General features: G+C 43.2%; 1 protein-coding gene across 12 annotated transcripts in view; it reads right to left on the bottom strand.

Moving 5' to 3' along the window:
• The window catches only part of EBF1 (EBF transcription factor 1), a 319429-nt gene that overhangs the window by 32428 nt on the left and 265424 nt on the right, over window positions 1–21577 (bottom strand). For all 12 annotated transcript variants that reach the window (XM_008170076.4, XM_065555157.1, XM_008170078.4 and 9 more), the window contains exon 11: window positions 6981–7069. In XM_008170076.4, coding sequence (XP_008168298.1) covers window positions 6981–7069 — 89 coding nt within the window. The remainder of the gene's footprint in view (window positions 1–6980; window positions 7070–21577) is intronic.

Below are 21577 nucleotides of genomic sequence, written 5' to 3' on the forward strand. Positions count from 1 at the left end.
CTCCATCATTTCATTGTTGTAGTTAAAAAAAAAAACAGGGGAATCTAAGATCACAGGGATCATCCTTCTTGGTTGTTCAAACAAGTGGCTCAAGTCACTCATGTGGAATGGGCTGATTTAATCTAGAGGGTCCAGACCCAATCGAGAAACCTGCCCTCCGGCTGGCAGAGTGAGGAAATGATGCATAGATCCCTGTCATGCTGCTAGCCCGCACGTATTAAAGTTTTGTCACAGATTCTAAATGACACCATCTGCTCTAATCATTTGCTGAGTAAATGCTGACCCAATTATAAAGAAAACTCACTGAAATGTGTACACAGGCTGCTGACCTTCGGAAAAGTAAGGGCTCCTTGCCAGAAATGTGTATATGACTCTGCCCTTCAGCTATACGCCTGTCATTGTTTCTGAGCTCTCCCGTGTTCCAGACCCTACAGAGTCCCAGAAAAAGAAAAGCCCACACCCCACCACAACACTTTGATCAGGAGATTGCCCTTAAAGGGTGAAAGTTTTCAAAGCTGCTGCCTCAGGCATTTGACAACTCAAATCTTGGTGGTTTTGAACATCTCACTCTAAGGGTAAGTCTACCCTGCACACGCCTTATGGCGGCATGTAGAGTGCATACAGTGCCCAGCCCACCTAGTACTGGTATGAATAGCGGTGTAGAACTCCAGAAAATCACTGCAAAGGTGCCAGGACCAGCCTTCGCTCTGCTCCCGCCTCCCTATCTGAGCCTAGTGGTTAGAGACGGTCATCGCGTCTCACGCCTGCACTGTCAGCGTAGGGAGTCCAACAGTAGCTTGTGGTGCCGTGATCCACATCCTCCCTTCCATCCTCTGTTCAGTGCAAAGGTTTCTCTGATCTGGATCTATGTCAGGATGGATTAAGGGTAAATCCGTGTACTGTGGAGTTTCCTGCTGGGAAGAGCTCCCCGTAGGTGGTGCCCACCTGATTGCTAATGGTGCCCTGTACAGGACACAGGCTGAATTGGCAGTGGAAGAAGAAATGCCCCTTAGGTTATGTTTTATGGCTCGGGGACTGGCATGGGAGAGGGTCCATGAGGGAAGGTGGAACCTGGCAGTGGTGTACCACCTCACACGCAAAGAGACTGCTGTGAGCTCCACTCTCTCCTCCACAGGGACATAAGCAGAAATAAGGCCCCTGTTCAGAGGATACAGTGTGCAGCGGAAGACAAGCAGGCTAAAGATGGATTGCTGGCTTGTATCAGCAGGGTAGGCTTGCTGGCCCCTATTGGGAGGGTAAGCAAGGTAGATACAGCAAGTTTGTTTTCACATACCTAGTGAGCAATCACAATCTTAAATACAGTGGTAGCCAGCAGTCGCCAGCAATGACAAAAAAAACATACTTGGTGTTAGTTTGCACAGAGGAGTAATGTAGAAAATAAGCATCACATTTTTACAGACAATCCTTTTTTTCATGCATAGATTCCTAGGCCAGAATCATCTCATCTGACCTGTAGAACACAGACCAGAGAACTTCCCCCAAATAATTCCTAGAGCCGAGCTTTTAGAAAAACACCCAGTCTTGATTTAAACATGGTCAGCGATGGAGAATCCACTACACATCTTGGTAAATTATTCCAATGGTTATTTAATCTTTGTTAAAAACGTGTGCCTTATTTCCAATCTGAATTTGTCTAGCTTCAAGGTCCAGCCGTCGTTATATCTTTCTCTGTTAGGCTGAAGAGCCCATTATATTGTTCCCCATGTAGGTATTGTACTCAAATCACCCCTCAGCCCTTTCTTTTTTAGGCTAAATAGATCAAGCTCTTTGAATCTAACAGTACACAGTAGGCTTTCTAATCCTTTAACCATTCTCGTGGTTCTTCTCTGAACCCCATCCAATTTATCAACATCCTTCTTGAATAGGGGGCACCAGAACTGGACACAGTATTCCAGAAATGGTCCCAGCAGTGCCAAATACAGAGGTAAAATAACTTCTCTACTGCTACTTGAGAGTCCCCTGTTTATGCGTCCCTTAGCTCTTTTAGTCACATCACCACACTGGGAGATCTCATGTTCAGCTGATTATCTATCGCAACCTCCAAATCTTTTTCGGAGTCACTGCTTCCCAGAATAGAGTCCCACACCCAGGAGCGGCGCCAGGGTTTTTGCCGCCCTAGGTGGCAGCGCTCCTCCGCTGAGCATTCGGCGGCGGGGGTCCTTCCGCTCCACGTCTTCGGGGCACTTCGGTGGCGGGTCCCGGAGCGAGTGAAGGACCCGCCACCAAATGATCCCCCACCGCCAAATTTCCGCCAAGGACAGCAAAATGCCGCCCCCCAAATCCTGCCGCCCTCGGCGACCACCTAGGGTCACCTAGTGGAAGCGCCAGCCCTGCCCACACCCTGTAATATGGCCTAAACTCTTTGTTCCTAAAGTCTTGTAAGTCAAAAGTAACTAGGGGCCAATTCACCTGAACCCCATCACCCGCAGCTCCCTGCCCCAGGCAGGAGACTATGCATGGGAAATCGTGTATGGCAAGGAACTTTCTGTGTAAAAGCTGGTGAGGAAGGGGGTGTTTAAAATCTACCTCATAATGGAACCTGCTTTACAACTATCTGTGAAGTTGTCAGCATAGCTCCTGAATCTTCCGGTGCCTGCTCGAGGTTTATCTTAAAGATTTGTGGTATCAAGCATCAAGAAGCCTTAATAAATAAATGTGCATGTGATTTAAACCTCTTTACAGACTTCCACCACACACGTGTGTGCAAGAACCAAGATGTGAGTGTGAGAGAGAGAGAGTGATCACACACACACTTATTTCCCAACCCCATGGAGCGGGCCTTCTCCAGTCTCCACCTTAGGGGTTGTGATACAATCCCTCAGCTCTAGCATCCCACTAGTTCTCTTTACTTCTCTCTGGAGAGCTCTTGCTCCCCCACAATCTGCCTCCCCGGTGTGTTGGCCAGGAAAGATTTCTACCCAACTCACCCCAGGTGGCTGAGCTGACTCCAGGGATAGAGGGTGTCCCCCCACTCCCCTGTATTGGCTCTGCTCTTGGAATGTGTGTCCGGGCACATCTGTTAGTGACCCCGCTTGTCAGCTGGCTTCTTTCCCCTGATCTGCCCCTGTGCATGAGGGGAGACACCTCCTCCCCACAGCCAGCTGCTCCACCTCTCCATCCCCCCACACCAGCTTCCATTCCTGCTTCTCCAGAAACTGTACATTTTAAAAAAAATTCAGGCCAGATTTTCCATGGATCTCAGCACCCAGCAGCTCCTCCTGTAACCAACGGTGGGAAAAGGGAGTCCGAATTCTCCGTCGTTCTTCATGGGAGTTGCTCGGTGGGCGCCGAGCCCTTTTGAAAAACTGGCCCAGCAGTTTTAAAGCAAGAGGAGACCAAAGCTCTACTGTAGGATATCACAATCCCTGGGGCCACAGATGTTGCTGCTACATTCCTCCTGTGGTGCCCTGCAGAGCAGAGAGCATGCACTAAGAGTCAGCCTCACGCTCTCACCAGGACGACAGCTGCTTCCATTTCTTAAAAGATGTCTATTTCGTCAATAATGCTTTAATGGAACAATGGCCTTCAATCTCTAATGGCAGTTATGGAAACGTGTGTGAGTGGGGGGAGGGGCGTTGATGGAAAAGCACAGCATACAAGGCTCTTAACATACAGGAAGCGCTGATACATTGGGATGGCAATGGTTAAAAAATAGGAAAAGCAGTATCTAAAGCTCGGAGCACTAGTCTCCATTCCCTTCTCTGCCCCCCTCCCATTTTCCTTCTTCACTCTTGGTGCTTCTGTCCATCTTAAGATCCGAAGCCAGATGGCCCCTGACTCTCATTTAAGCAGTCACTGACAATTGCCTGCCGTGGAATCCTGCCAAAGCCTGGCCTCGTTTTAATGACGACGGAAGAGCATCGCACAGCATTCAGCCTGCACACAAACTCACCGCGTCCTTGATTAGGATTCTGGAGCCAGCAAATGGTGTTGGGAATGAACCATCAGTGCCTCAAATGCAGAAGCCGACGCGTGCCAGCCCCTGCTGCATTCAGCCTCTGTGCACGGCATGTTAATGAGTCCCGAACTTGAGGCCCAACCTTCAAGCTCTCTAACACAGCTGCCAAAGACGTGTATCCTCCCCTGGCCTCCCACTAGGGTCTTACAGGAACGCTGGTTCCATCCAGGGGTTCAATTATTCCTTGAAATAGGAAATTGGTAACTTCTTCACTGTCTGATTTACACAAGCTGAGATCACACCCGGAATATAGAAAAGATGATTTCCCTTGATCTAGCGACTTCATGGAAGACCAGTCAAGTAGGAGGACAGTACATAGGACAGCAGAAAAATGCTGGGTTACCTGGACCACATTTCGGTAATCCCCGGAACCTTTCACTCAAGGATCTAAAAGCACCCAGCGAGCATTAATTAAACCTCAAGGCACCCTTTGTGAAATATTAACATCCTTCTTATACCGACTGGAACACTAGGGAACAGCGGTGCAGGGAAGTGGCTTGCTCAGAGTGCCAGGGGTGGAGCTGGGAAAAGAACTCCGGAATCTTGAGCCTTTGTCCCATGCAGTAACCATAAACCAACCCCTTCTCACTACCCAGAGGAGGAAATGCAAATTATGACATCTTCGAAGGTGACGGATGGAAGAGTGCATTAAAAAAATAATGCAGGCGGCACAGCCAATGAATTTGCACCCAGGTGCAAATAGTTAGCAGCTCACGAGAAGTGGGACAAACCTGACAAGTCCAGATTCCATTCTGAACCTCTGCAAAAACACCACCACGATGACTGCATGGCCAAGAACGGCAATGAGGGCCAAACCTGTGGGTTGAGAAGGAAAAGCTCCCCCTTTCAATCTGCCCTCTTGCCTGCTGGGCTAGCATGTGGCAGGAAAGCTCTAATTCGAGCAGTTTGCGGTTAGTGAACTCAGCTCCTATGCTTGGGCTGCTTTTAACAAGGTAGAAATTCAGACATTCTCTGTAGTATTTCTCACACCTGAACCTCAAAAAACTTCTGCTGCCAGTTACTCTAGTGTGAGTCCTTGCTGTCACAATGAGAAAGGCCATAATGTAACTGAGATGAGTGTCAGAAGCGGTAGATGAATAAGCAAAATTAGATTTTGCCCTACAAAGAGGTCTTCCTATGCAGTAAAAGCCATTGCTTTATACTGGGAGCATGCAAACCGCTAGGGCTCAGATTCTGGTATGGTCAAAGCTGCAATGAACCCGAACTCAAACTGCACAGCCATATCACACCACTGGCCCAGGAGGGCACATCCTGCAGTAGCCCATCCGTAAACATGCATGGCCGGAGAGGAGATTGAAAGCCCGTTGCCATATCAAATCTGCTAACCCAAGCTGAAAATGTTTGGCCCTATTTTACGTTCAATCTGTTGTTTAAAAACAGAAAACAAGGCTCTGCTATTTAGTTGGAAAGTTGAATCCAGAGCAATCTTATGACTTTCTGCACCCTTTAGGCTTGCAAATCCAGAGTGCATCATAACCATGTTGATATTCTCTGGCAAACAGCTTCTCTCCATGGGCATCCTTGGCTGCACTCACAAAAGGCTCATGCAGAAGTAGGATGCTGTTTATCCCGAGGGAGGATTGCACCTCTAGGTAGAAAAGCATGCTGCAAACCTGTCTAAAAAGTATGCGGATGGGGGGAGAGGGCGGTAGGAGAAAAGTTTTTTGAGGGCAAATGAAGCCAATGAAAAACCATGCTCCAGAACAGCATGTTTTCTTCTAATTTCTCAGGAGGCAGGAAGGAAGAGCAAAAAAACAAAACAAAAAACCCACGCACCAATGCCTGAAGTCTTCCCAATCAAAGAGAATGGAGAGCTAACAAGACATTTAAAATAACTCATCTAATTTCATTTCTGTGTCAACAGATAGTACATAATAACGTGATGATGCTTATTAACTTTTTTCCATTTCAAAGCACTTCACAAGCACGATCAATGCTCACAACGGAGCTATGAGATATCCCAGTATTTACCGTTCAGGACACTAATACAGAAAAGTCAAGGGATTTACACAGGGGTACAGAGGGAGTCAGTGTCAGGATAAAACTTGGAACTTCCCAATTCTCCTTTGCCCAACCACTTACTGTTGCAGGACTGAAGTCAATGGCAGGTTTTTTCCAATGACTTTGAAGGGCGCAGAACTGATCGCTAAGCCACTTGACTACCTCTCTCATCAGGCATTGCAAAAACTTCCCCAAACACCCTGTAGTGGCCGGTGGCAAGTTGCACAGTGGGGTGCCTACCCACACTGCACTACACTCTGCATCGATGCCAGCACGCCCAATGCCGACACAAGGAGCCAAGTGTGCACGTGCACAAGCTCTGTAATAACTGCGGCGGCTGGATGCCGACATAACCGTTTGATGTCATTTTGTAGTGTAGACATGGCCTGATTATTTCAGCATTACTGAAACAATGGCGTGTGCTATTATCATATTAAATGGAGACGTATGGCTGAACAGAAAATGACACACACTCACAGTGGCTCCTCTGATTTATACAATGGTAGAGTTCTCAGTGTCATTTCGCAAGATATGACTGCAATACCAGCCACTGCTAAGACAAACGCCATCCAGTTATCCAGGGCTAACTTTGCTGAAATGTACAGAAGGCTTGTATTACCAAATACCCACAATACCCCATGATGGTGTAGCGCATTCCTGCACATTACTAGCTGCAGTGGACTGTGCCTTTAAGACCTGCAGACACAGCACACACCAGGCAGTGGACAGGCTAGCTGCAGTTGTGTTGCAGTCCATGTGCAATGTCCCAGAAGGCTGCAGCGAAGGTTTGTTAGTTGAACCTTCTGGGCAGAGTGTCTACGTGAGCTGATGCCAAACCACTGATGCCAAACCAGGACATTATATTGACTGCCAGACTGGTGGGTTCCTTTGGTAAAGATCAAAGTGCTTATTCTCAAACAAAGACCAGGCAATCCCAACTTTGCCATATTTACAAAAAGAAAAAAAACGTGGTGCTGACCTTTGGCAAGCGTTCGGGGTCACCAGGGTGCCGGGGGATAACCTTCTGTAACCTTTGGAAACCGTAGTCGATGGTGGGCTCGTTCAGGGCTGAAACAACAACAAACATCATGAGATGACAAATGTCAGGCAAGGAGGCTCAATTGGCAATGCATCACAAGATCATAAAACGATCAGAGCTAAATCTCTCATTGCTCTTTTTTACTTAAATCAGCAATGACTGTGAAGTCTTGCTTCAAGCACTGTTTGAGGTTAGTTTTGAGGCTTTGGTTTAAAAAGAAACAAAAACCTTCCTTCTCAAGTATCTGTGACAAGGTTGCTGCAAAGTTTCAGGGCTTTGTAAACAGCTCCTGAGTACGGAGCAATTGCTATCTTGCAAGCCTTGATAAATTCATTTGATAAATGCTTTGCACCCCGCGTTTCATTTGTTTCTCTTTTCAAGTTAGAAGGAAAGTCCCTTTTGATTGGAAGACAAAAGGACAAAGCATAAGAGACTCACATTCTCACATGCTATTATGTATTCAGTACCACCTGTATGTAGCCATCATGTACATTTTCATTGTAAACTTTTGTGCACTTTTGTCACGGCAAGGGCTCAATCCTGCACCCACTGAAGTTAATTGCAAAATTCCCATTGACTTCAGTGGTCCAGGATCGGCCCTCAAATTATCAACACTTGAACTGACACCTCTCGAGTTTATTTCGTTTAACATTGCCATTTGCATTTTTAGGGTTTTATCCACAGTCATCAAGGTAAAGGAAAAGGGGAGGAAAAGGAAGATTTAAATTCTCATGAGAACGTGGCTTAACTTTAAGCATGTGCTTCAGCCCATCGCTATTCAGCAAAGCATTCAAGCAAGTGCTTAATGTGGTGTTAGTTGTGAATGTTTAGAACAGGGGTCGCTTCCCGCCGCCCCCATTGGCCCGGGACGGCGAACTGCGGCGAGTGGGGGCCGCGATCGGCCGAACCTGCCGCGTCAGCAGGTAAATAAATTGGCCCGGCCCGCCAGGGTGCTTACCCTGGCGAGCCGCGAACCAAACGTTGCCGACCCCTGGTTTAGAACCACTGTTCAGCGTGGCCATTAGGGGGCATACACTACAGAGATAAGACCGTGAAAACAGGAAATAAAGAAGTCTTGCATTCACCTTGACTACGGTGTACTGGGTCTCTATCATCTCCACACTTAATTTAAAGCACTGATGTCAATGGAACTTAAGTGCATGTTTAAAGTTGAGCATGTGTTTAAGTGCTCTGCTGGGCTGGAACCAGAGTCAAGCACTCTCAAGCCTCCTTACACAGTTGTCAGCATATCTTGGCCTGTCCCAAGCAACACCTCCTGCCATTTCAGTCTCCGACCTCTCCTGAACTGTGAATGCACCTTGCATTGACTTCTATGGTGGCCTCATTATGAGGACTATTATCTTCTTGTGACTGGATTCACACCATCTAATTCATTTCAACGGCTTTAGGGTCAGATTCTGCAACCCGTACTCACACTGAGTAGTACCTTACTCCACGAGTAGTCTTTTATTTTTATTTTTAATAAAAGGCCATTTCAATATTTGTTTATTTTACATCATTGGCAGGTTACGGTTTACAGTAAACACACATATAGTATAAAAGTAATATCACTGATTTGATTTTAACCAATCCCTCTGTCCCTTTGGCCAATCTTTCCCCAAATAGGCCAAGTGTTAATCCACTCTAGGCAGCTGAGTGTTCAATTTCTCTTAATTCTTTTATTCTTGGCAACCACATTTCTACAGTGGGTATTTGTTTTTGCAAACAAAGGCTCAGATTCTCATACCCTTACTCAACTAAACTGAATCAGGACGTTTCTCTAGTATCATAACAGGAATCTTTCGGGCGTATCCCTGAAATATCTCTTGCAACAATGTTTTAACATCAGACCAGCAGCCTTTCAATATGCGATGTTCCCCAAATATTATGGCACCCCTCCACAACACAACTAAAAAATGGAGGGAGCGGGGTAACTGGCTAGGTAATAGTACTACTGAAAGGGATCTGGGGATCACAAACCGAATACAAGTCAACAATGTGATGCGGTAGCTAATATCGTTCTGGGGTCTACATGTAACCAGTGAGGCCTCAGCTGGAGTACTGTGTCCAATTCTGGGCACCACACTTCAGGAAAGATGTAAACAAACTGGAGAGAGTCCAGAGGAGAACAACAAAAATGATAAAAGGTTTAGAAAACCTGACTTACGAGGAAAGTTTAAAAAAAATTGGACATTTTAGTCTTGAGAAAAGACCACCAAGGGGGAACCTGATAACAATCTTCAACTATATTAAGGGCTGTTAAAGAGGACTGTGATCAACTGTTCTCCATGTCAGCTGGAGGTAGGACGAGAACTAAAGGGCTTAGTAGCAAGGGAGATGTAGTTAGATATTAGGAAAAACATTCTAACTCTAAGGCGAGTTAAGCACTGGAACAGGCTTCCAAGGGAGGTTGTGGAATCCCCATCACTGGAGGTTTTTAAGAACAGGTTACACAAACACCTGTCAGGGACAGTGTAGCTTCACTTGGTGCTGCTTCAGTGCAGGGGGCTGGAGTTGCTGACTTCTTGAGGTCCCTTCCACCCCTGCATTTCTATGAGTCTATATTCTGCTGTAAACTCTGCATCTATGTTGTTTTGTTAGACTGACATGCAGAAACAGCCAAGCATAGTATTTCACTCCATGATAGAGAACAGGTAATATAACAGCCTTCCAGTCCTTTGGATATTTTGTTTCCATTTCCCAGTCTAGCCTCATATTGTCAGCACTGCCATGTAATTTTGTAGAAAAATCTAGACACAATGTACTTATTTTTTAAACCACTGATCTCATTATTTAGCAATTTCCTTATACCGCCCTTCATTGCGGATATGTCTAGCTTAAACTGTATCTAATTCTTATGATAAATTATTATTTATTATAAATAGCTCAACTGTGAGACATTAAACAACATCCCTACAGTTCTAATCGAGATTTCTCTTGCAGTTGTGTTAAAAGATTTTAGCTAGTTCTGTCAAGTACATTTCTTCTGTATTTCAATCTATTTTTTTCCCCACTTTCCCCCTCTCCATCTTTTCTGAAAGTAGTTACTAAGTTCTGGGATATTATAAATGGAGGCCAGTTTTGAAATTCCCCTCTGAGGTACTAGTCATTTTCTCATATCTTCCCACACTTTCAGCACATTAGAAATCCATAGAGTATTTCCTGGGACTATTTTCTAAACCGGAGAATCAAAAAAAAAGAGTAACTGTTGTCCAATCCCACAAGGGGTACTGAGTGGCTGAGCACCCTTAATGTCAACTGATTTCAGTTTTTCTTCAGTGGGGAGGGAGAGTGCACTCAGCCATTTACAGGATCAGGTCCTTAGCAGCATTCATCGTCTGCCATCTTACTCAGTCTCTAACTATTTGAATTGTATTATCTTTGACCCAATGCAAAATAAAATTGAGTTGCTCGTCTCACCACGGATTTGGCCAGGGTCACCCTCCATTTTTCTTCAAATTTAGACCAGTAAACTCATTTCACTTGTAATTTTGGTCAACTTTAAACTTTTGCCTCCAGCACCAAAAGGCCTGCTTAAATATTTAGCCCCAGCCTTGGAGTTACGAATCAGACTTGCTCCGTTACATCAAAATGCCAAAGAAATGGGCCAGATTCTGATCTCATTTACATTGGTGAAAATCTGGAGTAACTCCATCACTTTCACCAGTGAACACATGAGATCAGACTCTGGCCTAAGGGAAGGTTTTGGCACTGTATTTAATGAGCGCCGGACTGGCCTCTACATCTGAACTCCACCACACATATACTCCATTTCCCAGTGTCCTAATATAAAGTGGAGGAGGGCAGGGGATCAAGATTTTTTTTCATACTTTCAGACTGAGCAATAAAGTCAGTATTTGTAATCTTGACATCCACCCATACATTAAAAACAAGCTACCATATATGGTACTTAAAATGCATTCCCATTACCCTAATTTTTAAAAGTACTATTGAAAGTACTAATAACTTTAAAAACTGTATTAAATTCAAATAGGTCCCAAGGCTAATGGAAGTAATTTGTATACCAACCCAAACTGACTGGCCCACTTTTCAAAATACAGGTATGATAATCTTGTGGTTTTAAAAGGACATTTAAATTGAAAGACTGTGAATTTAGTACATAATTATACCAATAGAACCCTTTAACTTGTCAACTTGTAAATCTAAAAGGCTATCAATCATTTCTAAAGAGGAAATAAACCTTAAAATTATTTGATTGACAGGGCTTACTTTTTATGTTTTTAAAAAAATGGAGTAAAGTGGCCAGAAATCCATTTACAAAAGTATATTGTTTTACATAGGTGAGTAAAAAGCCAATAATTACACCCCCAAAAGACATATAAATCAAAGTAAGTACTTTCCTCTCACTTATATATCTTAAGTTGTAGTGAACTTCAGGTAACTTTTTATTAAAATACTTTTCCAAATGTAATGCTTATTGAAGTTGTTAACAGAATAGCATTTTCATTTAAGCTAATATAATCATTTTTGCAAATATGAGATTTAAGCCATTTTTCTCACTTCCAAACAATAAACTTCCAACCTGTCTCTTGTGTGAATTAACTAAAATTACACCCAAGTGTACAAAATCTGTCTATCTATGAGTTAAGGCACAATATTTATTATTCTTACCATTTTATGAATTACTTCTTAAACCCTTGAGGAAGAACTTTCTTTCGAATTAAACTCTAACAGAATAAGCCACAGAGCTCTGTATGCAGAAAATCTGAAGCCATAATTCCTAAAATCAAAGGGGTTTAATAAAAAACACACACAATGTCTGTGGAAATAAGGACACAAGTGTGCATTATTTTCATGTTTCCACCTCCAACTTGATTTTCAACCAAAATGCTGCTTAAACATTTGAGAAAAATGTTTCTACCATCACTATAATTTCAATCACTGAACTGATCCTTTTAATCAAGATGTATAGATAATCCACCGTTTTAAAAAGTCCCTTCCCCTCTTTTTTATTTAAACCAGACAGTGGAAGGTTTTTTGGGGAGGGGTGGTGGGTTGTTTTTGTTGTTTTTTTTTAAATATTTCACATAATGAATTCCTACTGTGTCAATAAAACTTTGGTGGTAATTGAATGACTGTCTGATGTATCTGAGAGAAGAATTTGTTTCTCTAGCCATGCTGCCAACTTACGGCAGAATGATCGACACTTAATATCAGCAATTAAAAGAACCTGTTCAAATATCATATGGAACTCATAGCTTGGGGTAGTCTAGGAGAACTCTTCACCAAGGAAAACTCATTCAGCTGATGCAGAGAGTAATTGAATTAGACACATTTTAACATTATTATTCGAAGAAAAATAAACACGCACTACATAGAAGCATTATGGAAAGAGTTCAGAGCATAAAGCAAAACCAGTTAATTTGTTTCCCATGCGTTCACGGCTTCATTTGTTCCTTTTATTTTTCAGCCATATTTTTTCTTTTATTCTGTTTGATGCAAAACCAATACAAAACCGGCACCTAGCTATATAAACTGGGAGCATTCTCTGCTTCAGAAGATGTAGCCAGCAGCAAGGCTGCATGAAGGGGCAAGGAACACAGGAATCTCCAAAAACAAATGCAAAGAATACGCATAACAAGCTGTAGGTTACCAGCGATGGGGAAAAATTTGCCTCTGCTCCACAGGTGCAGAGGGTCCTAATCCCAACAGAAGGGCCTTGGTTGGTTGTAGAGCGGGAAAGAGAGGTTGCAGAAAGACCACGCGTTAGTGTTCCATATTGCTTCTTTTTGTAGCACCATGGAGGGCTTTTGGGGGGTAGGGCAGGAAGGGAGTGGATGCAGGGCAGGCTGGGTAAGTGGTGAGAGCATGGCCAGTGGGTCCATCCATGGCCAGCGGTTCCACCCCCACACATACTCTGGGGATATCCAGAGGAAAAGAATGCCATTGCAGCATGACGACGCTACAGTAGTTTCCGAGTGGAACCACTGGAGCTCCACAGCTGAGAAGATGCTTTGACCTCAAGCCCTGCGTCCTATGCAAAGCCCATTTCCTTTGGATTTGCCCCGACAAGGGAAATAGCGGGACAGTACAGTTTCAGGCCCTGACCCTGCATTGTCAAGAGGCTGCTGTGCTGGGGTGTGCCCGCACGGTACACAATGCAGCAGCCGGACTTTAGTTGATGATACCGTTTGCCAAAGGAGTGTACAGAATTTGACGTGTGTCTAGACAGAGACTAGATACCCATACACAATGTTATGTACCTATTCACACGGCAGCCATCTGAAACCATTAAAAATTATACATAGAATATCAGGGTTGGAAGGGACCTCAGGAGGTCATCTAGTCCAACCCCCTGCTCAAAGCAAGGCCAATCCCCAACTAAATCCCCAAATTGCCCTCTCAAGGATTAAACTCACAACCTAGGTTTAGCAGGCCAATGCTCAAACCACTGAGCTATCCCTCAAAATATATGCAGTACAGACAGGACAAACAATGACAAATTTCACTTGGACATTTGATCAAGTGGCTAAAACTTCCAGGCATTTGCTAAAATGTCTGGAGACAAAGAGCATTACAGCTGAGCCTAACTGAGGACATGTGATAGACCGTCTCCGATACAGCTGGGTCTCAATCCCAACCGCTCTTCTCTCCTTTCGATTTTTCTTCTCAAACCCTCCCTCTAGGACCTCACCAATTCCTTGCAGTCCACAGAGAGAGCAATACTAAGCGCGATGATGTTATACGTTCTGAAATGGCACCTTGGGAGCATACCCTAACCGACCACTTCTGTGCACTGTCGGCTTTTTGTACTTGTTCCACAAGGAAAGCCAGAACACATCATCCAGTGAAAAAGTGTATCTTGCAAATCTCCCTGCAAAGAGTTCTCTCTGCTAATTAAAGATCTTTCAATGAAAACACACAAGCCTCCAGGCTATTTCTGTTGTTGTTGTTGTGACTATGACTTGCTTTTTGTAAAGCTTCCCTTCCATTAACTTTCCCAGGGGTATTTATTCCCGTAGGCAATGGAAAATGGAAGTGGGAGGGGCAGTCACCGCCTGGACAGAAAAATTGGTGTTAGAAGGGCCATTCCAGGGCTAACTCCGAATTTCCCTGCTTTTTATGGCTGCATGGCTCTCTTGCTTTAATATATTCTTGTGTGTTTAATTTCCTTTTCTTAACGGTACTGTGACATGATGTCATTTTTTTTTTTTTTACTGGAAACAGAAAGAGATGGAGATATTAAGAAATGAAATATTTATATTTTATTGCAATTTAATGTCCAAACAAATATCCAATATGTTTGCCAAGCAATAAATAACATTCTGGAGCCAAATCCAATGATCAGACTAGCACCTGGGTCTCTGGGTTTCCCTAGCGACTGGTTCTTTATTGAACTAACGGTGAAACGGGCCAGCTTCAGAGGCACGTTACGCAATGTGATATTTTCTTCAGGGTGGCCATTTTTCTGCAGTACGTAAGTGGTGGGTCCGGCATTCCTTTTGCAACGACACTTCCCAGGGTGTTCTATGGTGATTTTGAGTGTGCAAGGAATGCAAGACTTGGCCCCAAATTAATGTTGAAAGTTAAACATTGAAATTACAAGCTCTGTTTGTTCAGGTTCATCTATTGGTTCCCATGCCTGCAGTACTTGCATGCCAGTGATTTTATGATAAAATCCTCAAAATACATTAACTCTGAATGCTAACCTATGACCCCGCTGCAATTTGAGTATGTGGAAAACCGGCATGATTTGCCATTTTCCAAGCTACTTCCTTGGCCTTTTGCTGTTCCAATTGTCTTCTTGCCCCACTGGGCGAGATCTGGCTCTAAGACAACCTGATAAATCAGGTGGTTTCATGCATCAAACAAGCTTTTGGATCCTTTAAGACAATTTTCAAAAAGCCTGCAGCACTGGCTCGGGCGCCAGTAGGTAGAACAGGAAGGCCCACGGAAGTTACGCACGCTAGTTACTGACTCCAGTCAGGAGGCTACTGGGTTAATTGAGACATACTTTGCAACCTCCACCAACAAGGCAGAAACAGCATTTTCAGATAAATATTTTCCATTTGTCTGGAACATATTCTGGAAACTCATGAAAGAATGAAATACGACTTCGCTGCGAACGACTTTGCTGGAAAAGTGCAGCTCTCAGGGGATTATCACTCTGTTTAAGTGAATATATAGTTAGACAAAGAGGCCACCATTTTTAAAAATGGGTGCCTATGGTTCTGCTCCAAAGTCCATATTTAGGCTCTTTTTCAAAAGTGCTGAAAGCCCAGCAGCCATTTTAATTAAGGTCTTGGCTGAAAGAGAGAAGGCAACCCATCATTCGGTAGGAAAAGCCCTATTTTCACTTCATCAATATACATTTTCAAGCTTCTAATGGGTTGCTTTGAGGAAATGCTTTATTTTTAACCTTTCCTTATTGCAAATCCGACCATCTCTCGTCTACTCTCTTTGCGGATTATAAGAGGCCTGATTCTGCTCTTGTAACAGAACGGGAAATCAGAAGTAACTCCATTGAACCCCCGGTGTAATGGAGAACTTTGCACCTATGCTATACAGACACACTGAGTTTAAGGTGTGAAAGCTTAGCCTGAATTTAATTCTCACATGCCATTTGGTAAAATAAATATTCAAGACCAAAGGCTGCATAAATAACACAATGTACCTTACTGAAAGTCAAGGATCATTGCTACAGTACAATGCCTTAAAATTCTGCCTTCCTCTGCATTTGGATCTCAGTCCAATGACAAGTCTCTACTTGGGGAGCAAAGGGGAAATATGCCAGCAATCATTTCCATCATCCCTACATCTGAGATGGGAAGTGGGGCACTGGAAAAAGTGCGCCCCCTCCCCCCACCAACTGTAATGAGCCTCCTGTAAACCGTGTGTGATGTTCTTGGAAGAAACTGACCTTCCAGGAGGCTTAGTTATGAAGTTGTATTAAAGATCTAAATTAAGATTAAATCCCTGGAGAAAACTAAAGCTTCCAGGCTTCCATGCATCTTTATTTTTGAACATTATCTTTGATTTGGGCATGCAACATAATTAAAAGGTTACTTGCTCCGAAGAAAGCAGACAGGTCATTTTGACTGTATAATGGATGATACAGTATGAAAGTGATTATAACTAAACAGTTTTGTCTGCGGTTTCTAATATTTGGGGGAAATCTATAATTCTAGACCTCTCGGTAGCCTCAGATTTTAACAGCAGCAATATTACTGACTTCTATAATTGTTCTGATTTCTTCCTGAAGAGTTTTGACAATAACTGTTATCAAGGGGGGAAAAAAACATACCAGCCTGTCTGATAAACATGTTTCCCTGCCCTCACACCCCAGTGAGCACTGTGACACTATACTTTTATCATCTAGTGTGTGCTCAGAATGAGCTTAGAACAGCAATTGCCAGGAATAGGCAGGCGATAAACCGCATTGATTTAACACATCTTGTTTTCAATCATGCTCGGATTTTCTGAGCACGCATTTTTCCTGTACTCCGGCTTGTAGCTTTTATCTGACGAGCTGATCCCTTTTCACTGGAAAATGAAAAGGTCGCACAATAAGACACGGTTTACTGGAACTTGAACACGTACCGGGAAAGTATTTTAGATAAATACTGTCAGACATAGTGGAGCTGAATTTCAACAACACAATTGCTAAACAACAATACTTATTACTCTCTCAGAACAAGCCTACAAGCAACTTATGGCTCACAGCAGGGGAGATCACAGAGTTAGGCGCAAGAGCTAAGAAAACCTTACCAAAGCCTGTTTAAAGATGGCGTGCTCCTTTTAACTTAAATACTGACTAGCCTATCTCAGGGCAGAACTAAATACTGCTTTAGCTATTCTTCTAGACTTTGTGAAATTGACAATAACTCCTACCCCTGGCTATTAAATTAATGTTCACTGAAAAGGTGCATGTCTGTGCGGCTGACTTAATTTAATCAACTGGGGGTAGTGGACAGTGAGAAAATTAAAAATAAACAACTAGATAAAGAAAACAAGTTAACTGAAATTAATTAATTCACCAATGCAGACAACTGGGGGTGGGCAAATGTATATACATGTGGTAACATGACTGGACCCTCCAAATGACTACTGAATTGGTCTAATAAATAATGTGCAAAGTATGAAGAGATCATAACTATGATTTTAATTTAATTTTTCTCCCCTTCGCCCCCCCTGAGTGAATGCAATGATCCTAAAAGATACCAGATTGACACAGTCTCTGAGTGTGTCACAATCTTTAATGTACTTATCTTAGAATCATAGAATATCAGAGTTGGAAGGGACCTCAAGAGGTCATCTAGTCCAACCCCCTGCTCAAAGCAGGACCGACACTCCTGCACTCCTTGAAGTGTTATTACCCCCATTTTACATATGGGGAACTGAGCCCCAGAGAGACCAAGGCCCAGATTTTTAAAGGTATTAAGGCATTGCTGGACTCAGCCTTGCAAAGCCTCAGTGATATAGAGGGCTAAGTACAATTTTCAAAAGTGACTTCGGTGCCTAACCTGCTTAGGCACTTTTGAAAACCCACTATTAGGAGCCTAGGTTATACTGACCTGCAGAAGAGCTCTGTGCAGCTTAAAAGCTTTCCATCACTTGCATCTGAAGAAGTGAGGTTCCTACCCACGAAAGCTTATGCTCCCAATACTTCTGTTAGTCTCAAAGATGCCACAGGACCCTCTGTTGCCTTAAAAGCTTGTCTCTCTCCCCAACAGAAGATGGTCCCATAAAAGATATCAAGTCATCCGCCTGGTCTCTCTAACGTCCAGGGGCCTATATGCAATACTGCAAACTACAACTGACTTTCCATTACATTTAGGTTCCTATGTCGGAAGTGAGCTGTCCAAGTCGCTGAGGCCTTGCACCACTGAATGCAGCAATGCCAAAATACCACTGAAACGATGAGCCTAAGTGACTTGCCCAAGGTCAAAGAGGAAAGTCTGAGGCAGAGCAGTGAACTGAACCAGGTCCCCAGTAAAGTCTTGTCCCAAGTCCCCACTAAACACGCCAGCCACTGGCACATCCTTCCTCTCTCGGCCTTCTCTACCCAGAGCATTTCTGCCGAGATAAGGCTGCCAGGAGTGATTTTTTTTTATGTAGATACCTGTCTACTAAGAACTGATCCAAAGCCAACAGTTCATGCAACATATGCCGCTGAACAGCTGTCAGATAAAAATGACTTTCTGCCATTACCACCCTGGCCTATTTTGAACATAGTGACATAGTTCAAAGTCTCCAGATTCTAGAGTCAGGTCCCCATTTAATTAATGCTCTCAACATCAGCGGGCCGCATACCATATTCAGAACTACTAATGCCTCCTAATCAGCAAGTGCCACGTAAGCATAGCCCTGTACTCCATTCACAGCAGACAGACGGCATTTGTGGGGGATGGAGAAGCAGGGAACCATTCACCCTTATTTTGAAACAGAAGCTTCTTCGGTTGAAATTAGAACCATGCTTGGTTCTTGGTGATTTTAACGGCATGGTGCCCCTTTGAAAACGGTTTATTTTTGAATAGTTTACTCTGGCCTAGCTCTCAACCTGCCAAGGCCCCAAAGTGGGACAAAGAACCAAACAGAGAGATCCAAAACCAAGGTTCACCCAAGAACCTTAAAACACTGGGAGATTCTCTCCGCTTTTGTAAAGCACTGTTATCTCCAGCTCAACATTCTTTAGCTGTGATGTCATAACTTGTCAATAATACAAGTGAGGGGACACCAAATATCTGGGGGAAAAGGTAATTTTGGGAGCAAATTGAGTCCCTGTCTGGAAAGGAGAGGTATAGAGGTAGGTAGGTAGGTGTGTGTGTGTGTGTGTGTGAGTGTGTGTATGAGTGTGTGAAAGAGAGAGAGAGTGAGAGAGAGAGCAAGCAACAATTAGAGGCTCCAATTTTTATGCACCAAAGTGAGATTTATCAGTAGATACTTTGTTTTGCCCACACAAGTTTCTTATCTCCTGGACTTTTTCAGGGTCCATATTCTCCATACTCTGCTACCTTGTGGCACAAGGAGAACTGGAGGTTAGCAACAATTTTCCAGACAGGTCTATTGTGATTTTAAATGACTTTTTGATTCAATTATAAGAAAAAAAAATCTGCGATAAGTACCAAATATGTGAAAACAGAGAATGGCCCCGAGTGTATATACTACTTATTATAGACTCATATGCTGAGTGAGTGAACAAATAGTTGAGATGAATAAGGGAAATGTATGAAAAATCTTGCTATACAGCTGTTAATGAGCGGGGTAGTTATTGCATTAAACTGAAACGGAAATCCGAATACACTTCTATTGGTTGGATCCCACCATTAGGGACCATCCATTTAATATGCTTTTGTTGCTGCCATCAAATTATAGTTTTCTCCAGTAAGACCCTTGAGAGTTTCACAACACAAAGTGCAATTTTTAGCAGCAGCAGCCGCCACCGCCCCCACCACCTGACATTGCCCATTAGCAGGATCTATACACAACAGCAGCATGCCTGGGTGTAGGAGTGGCAGGGTGAAACAGGTTCAACTTTTTAAAGGAATATCAGTTTTATGGTATTGGTCTGTTGACTGTACAAGAACTGCAGAACTAATACAGAAACCTTTTTTGCATGCCAAGTGCTTTGGGGGGAAGGGCTAAAAGAACGGAGTCATGTTTTTCAATTCTAAGTTGAGCAAGCTGTCGTATCGCTCTATAACTGTGTCTGAAACTTTGGCTTGTAAAAAACCGAGTGCCCCATTCAGCAAAGACACTTACACACCTGCGTGATTTAGTAGTCCCTTTGAAGTCACGCCAGCATTATAAGGAATTTTATCGGACGACAATAAGCAGCATATCTAGAACAGTGTGTCCAGTTTTGTTCACCTCACTGTAAAAAGGGGGTAAATTGCAGCGGTCGACAGAAAGAGAAGGGTGGGAGTATGGTGGAAATTGAAGAATGATGAAAGACCCCCCAAAAATCATTTATTGTGGCAAGGAGAGGGATTAGAGAACACGTGCATGAGAAATCTAAAATGAAGGAGGATATGGTGAAAACTAACCAATGTCTCGTTAAGATAATGAAAAGACTCTGAATTAAATTAATGGCTGGAGACTGTAGAATAAATAAACAAATGTTCCCTCACACAGCTGTATATTCAGCCTGTATAATCCACTGCTGCAGGATATTATCAAGTCAAATTCTGTCATTGGAGCTGAGAAAGACCTGGATAATTTTGTGATCATTAATATGTGTAGTACCGCAAGCTAAGGTCGCCAATGTGTTCTCAAATCTCCTGTATCATGGCATAATGGATCTCTCTCTGTAGGGGTCAGGAAGAAATTCCCTTTCATGAACAGCACTGTTAAATTGGCATGAAACATTTACGTAATCAGTTACAGGATACCTCCAAAGGCAAGAAACTGGATTTGATGGACCAGTGGTCTGATCTGGTATGGCAAATCAAATTTTCCTGTAGAGTAGATGGGAGCAGTTTTCCTTTAAGTGGTTTGAAAATATATGGGAGATGGATTATATCTGTTAAAAGCTGCCAAAATACTATTTTTAAGAGAACCAAAATTCTCTGGGGATTGTTTCAAATCCATATAATGTTCTTGAGTGCTAAAGTTTGCAATGCTACCTTTACGTTTTCAGGTGTGTGTGTAAAAACACATATTGCTAGCTAGCTCTCTATCAGTTACACATCTGAGGGTGATATGGGAAGTAAGTTATTCAGTCTTAAAAACCAACAATCACTTACGCTCCTGGGCTTTGGGTAAGTAGGTTTTCAGATGACACAATATGCAGAAGAGATGTGTTTGTGCTAAAAGAAATAAATGGCCCTTTCAGGACACATCTCTTCAATGAGCTCCAACAATGGAGACAGAAACACAAAGAACTGGGATGAAACACATTCCACATTTCAGGAGAATCCACGGGTTCATTAACTAGGGATTTCAGTCCAATACAGACAGAACTTAAAATAACTGGGCCAGAGCTTCAGATGGTGTCAATCAACACAGCCTTATTAACTTTGCTTGAGCTATGCCAATTAATACTAGCTGAGGATGTGGCCTATTTTTCAGGATATACCTATCTGATGGCAAAAGGCTGGCACTGAATTTTAACCAGAGGCACCTACTTTACGACCGAAATCCTTGGTTTACAAAAAGCAATCCCAAGAGCAAAACCACGGCAATTTTTTTAACCAAAGGAAACTTTGAAATATTATTTTAAAATAGGCATATAGAAGCAGAGGGAGGGCTAGGCATGGTGGGTTGAGAAAATTAACAAGTGACCTTTGCCTTTGCATGTGCAGACATTTTAATTTATGGCCCATGGCTCAGTTCTCCATTGCTCATCGCCTGCAGGAAAATTCACATAAGCATTGCTTTCTCCTTCTCACCTGGCAAGTTTTTCTTAGTCAAACAAGTTTAAAAAAAACACGATGTTCCATTTTGGGGTTATCTTGTGCAGCCTGGGTAGAATTCTGATATGCTTTCTTCATTAAGTGCTCATAATCCCAGAAATGAAAGTAACTCATTTCTTCCCAAGGTGCCTGTTAACTGAAAAACTCATCTTAATTGACTGC

The sequence above is a fragment of the Chrysemys picta genome, chromosome 8 (genome assembly GCF_011386835.1).
Source record: "Chrysemys picta bellii isolate R12L10 chromosome 8, ASM1138683v2, whole genome shotgun sequence".
Taxonomy (NCBI): domain Eukaryota; kingdom Metazoa; phylum Chordata; order Testudines; family Emydidae; genus Chrysemys; species Chrysemys picta.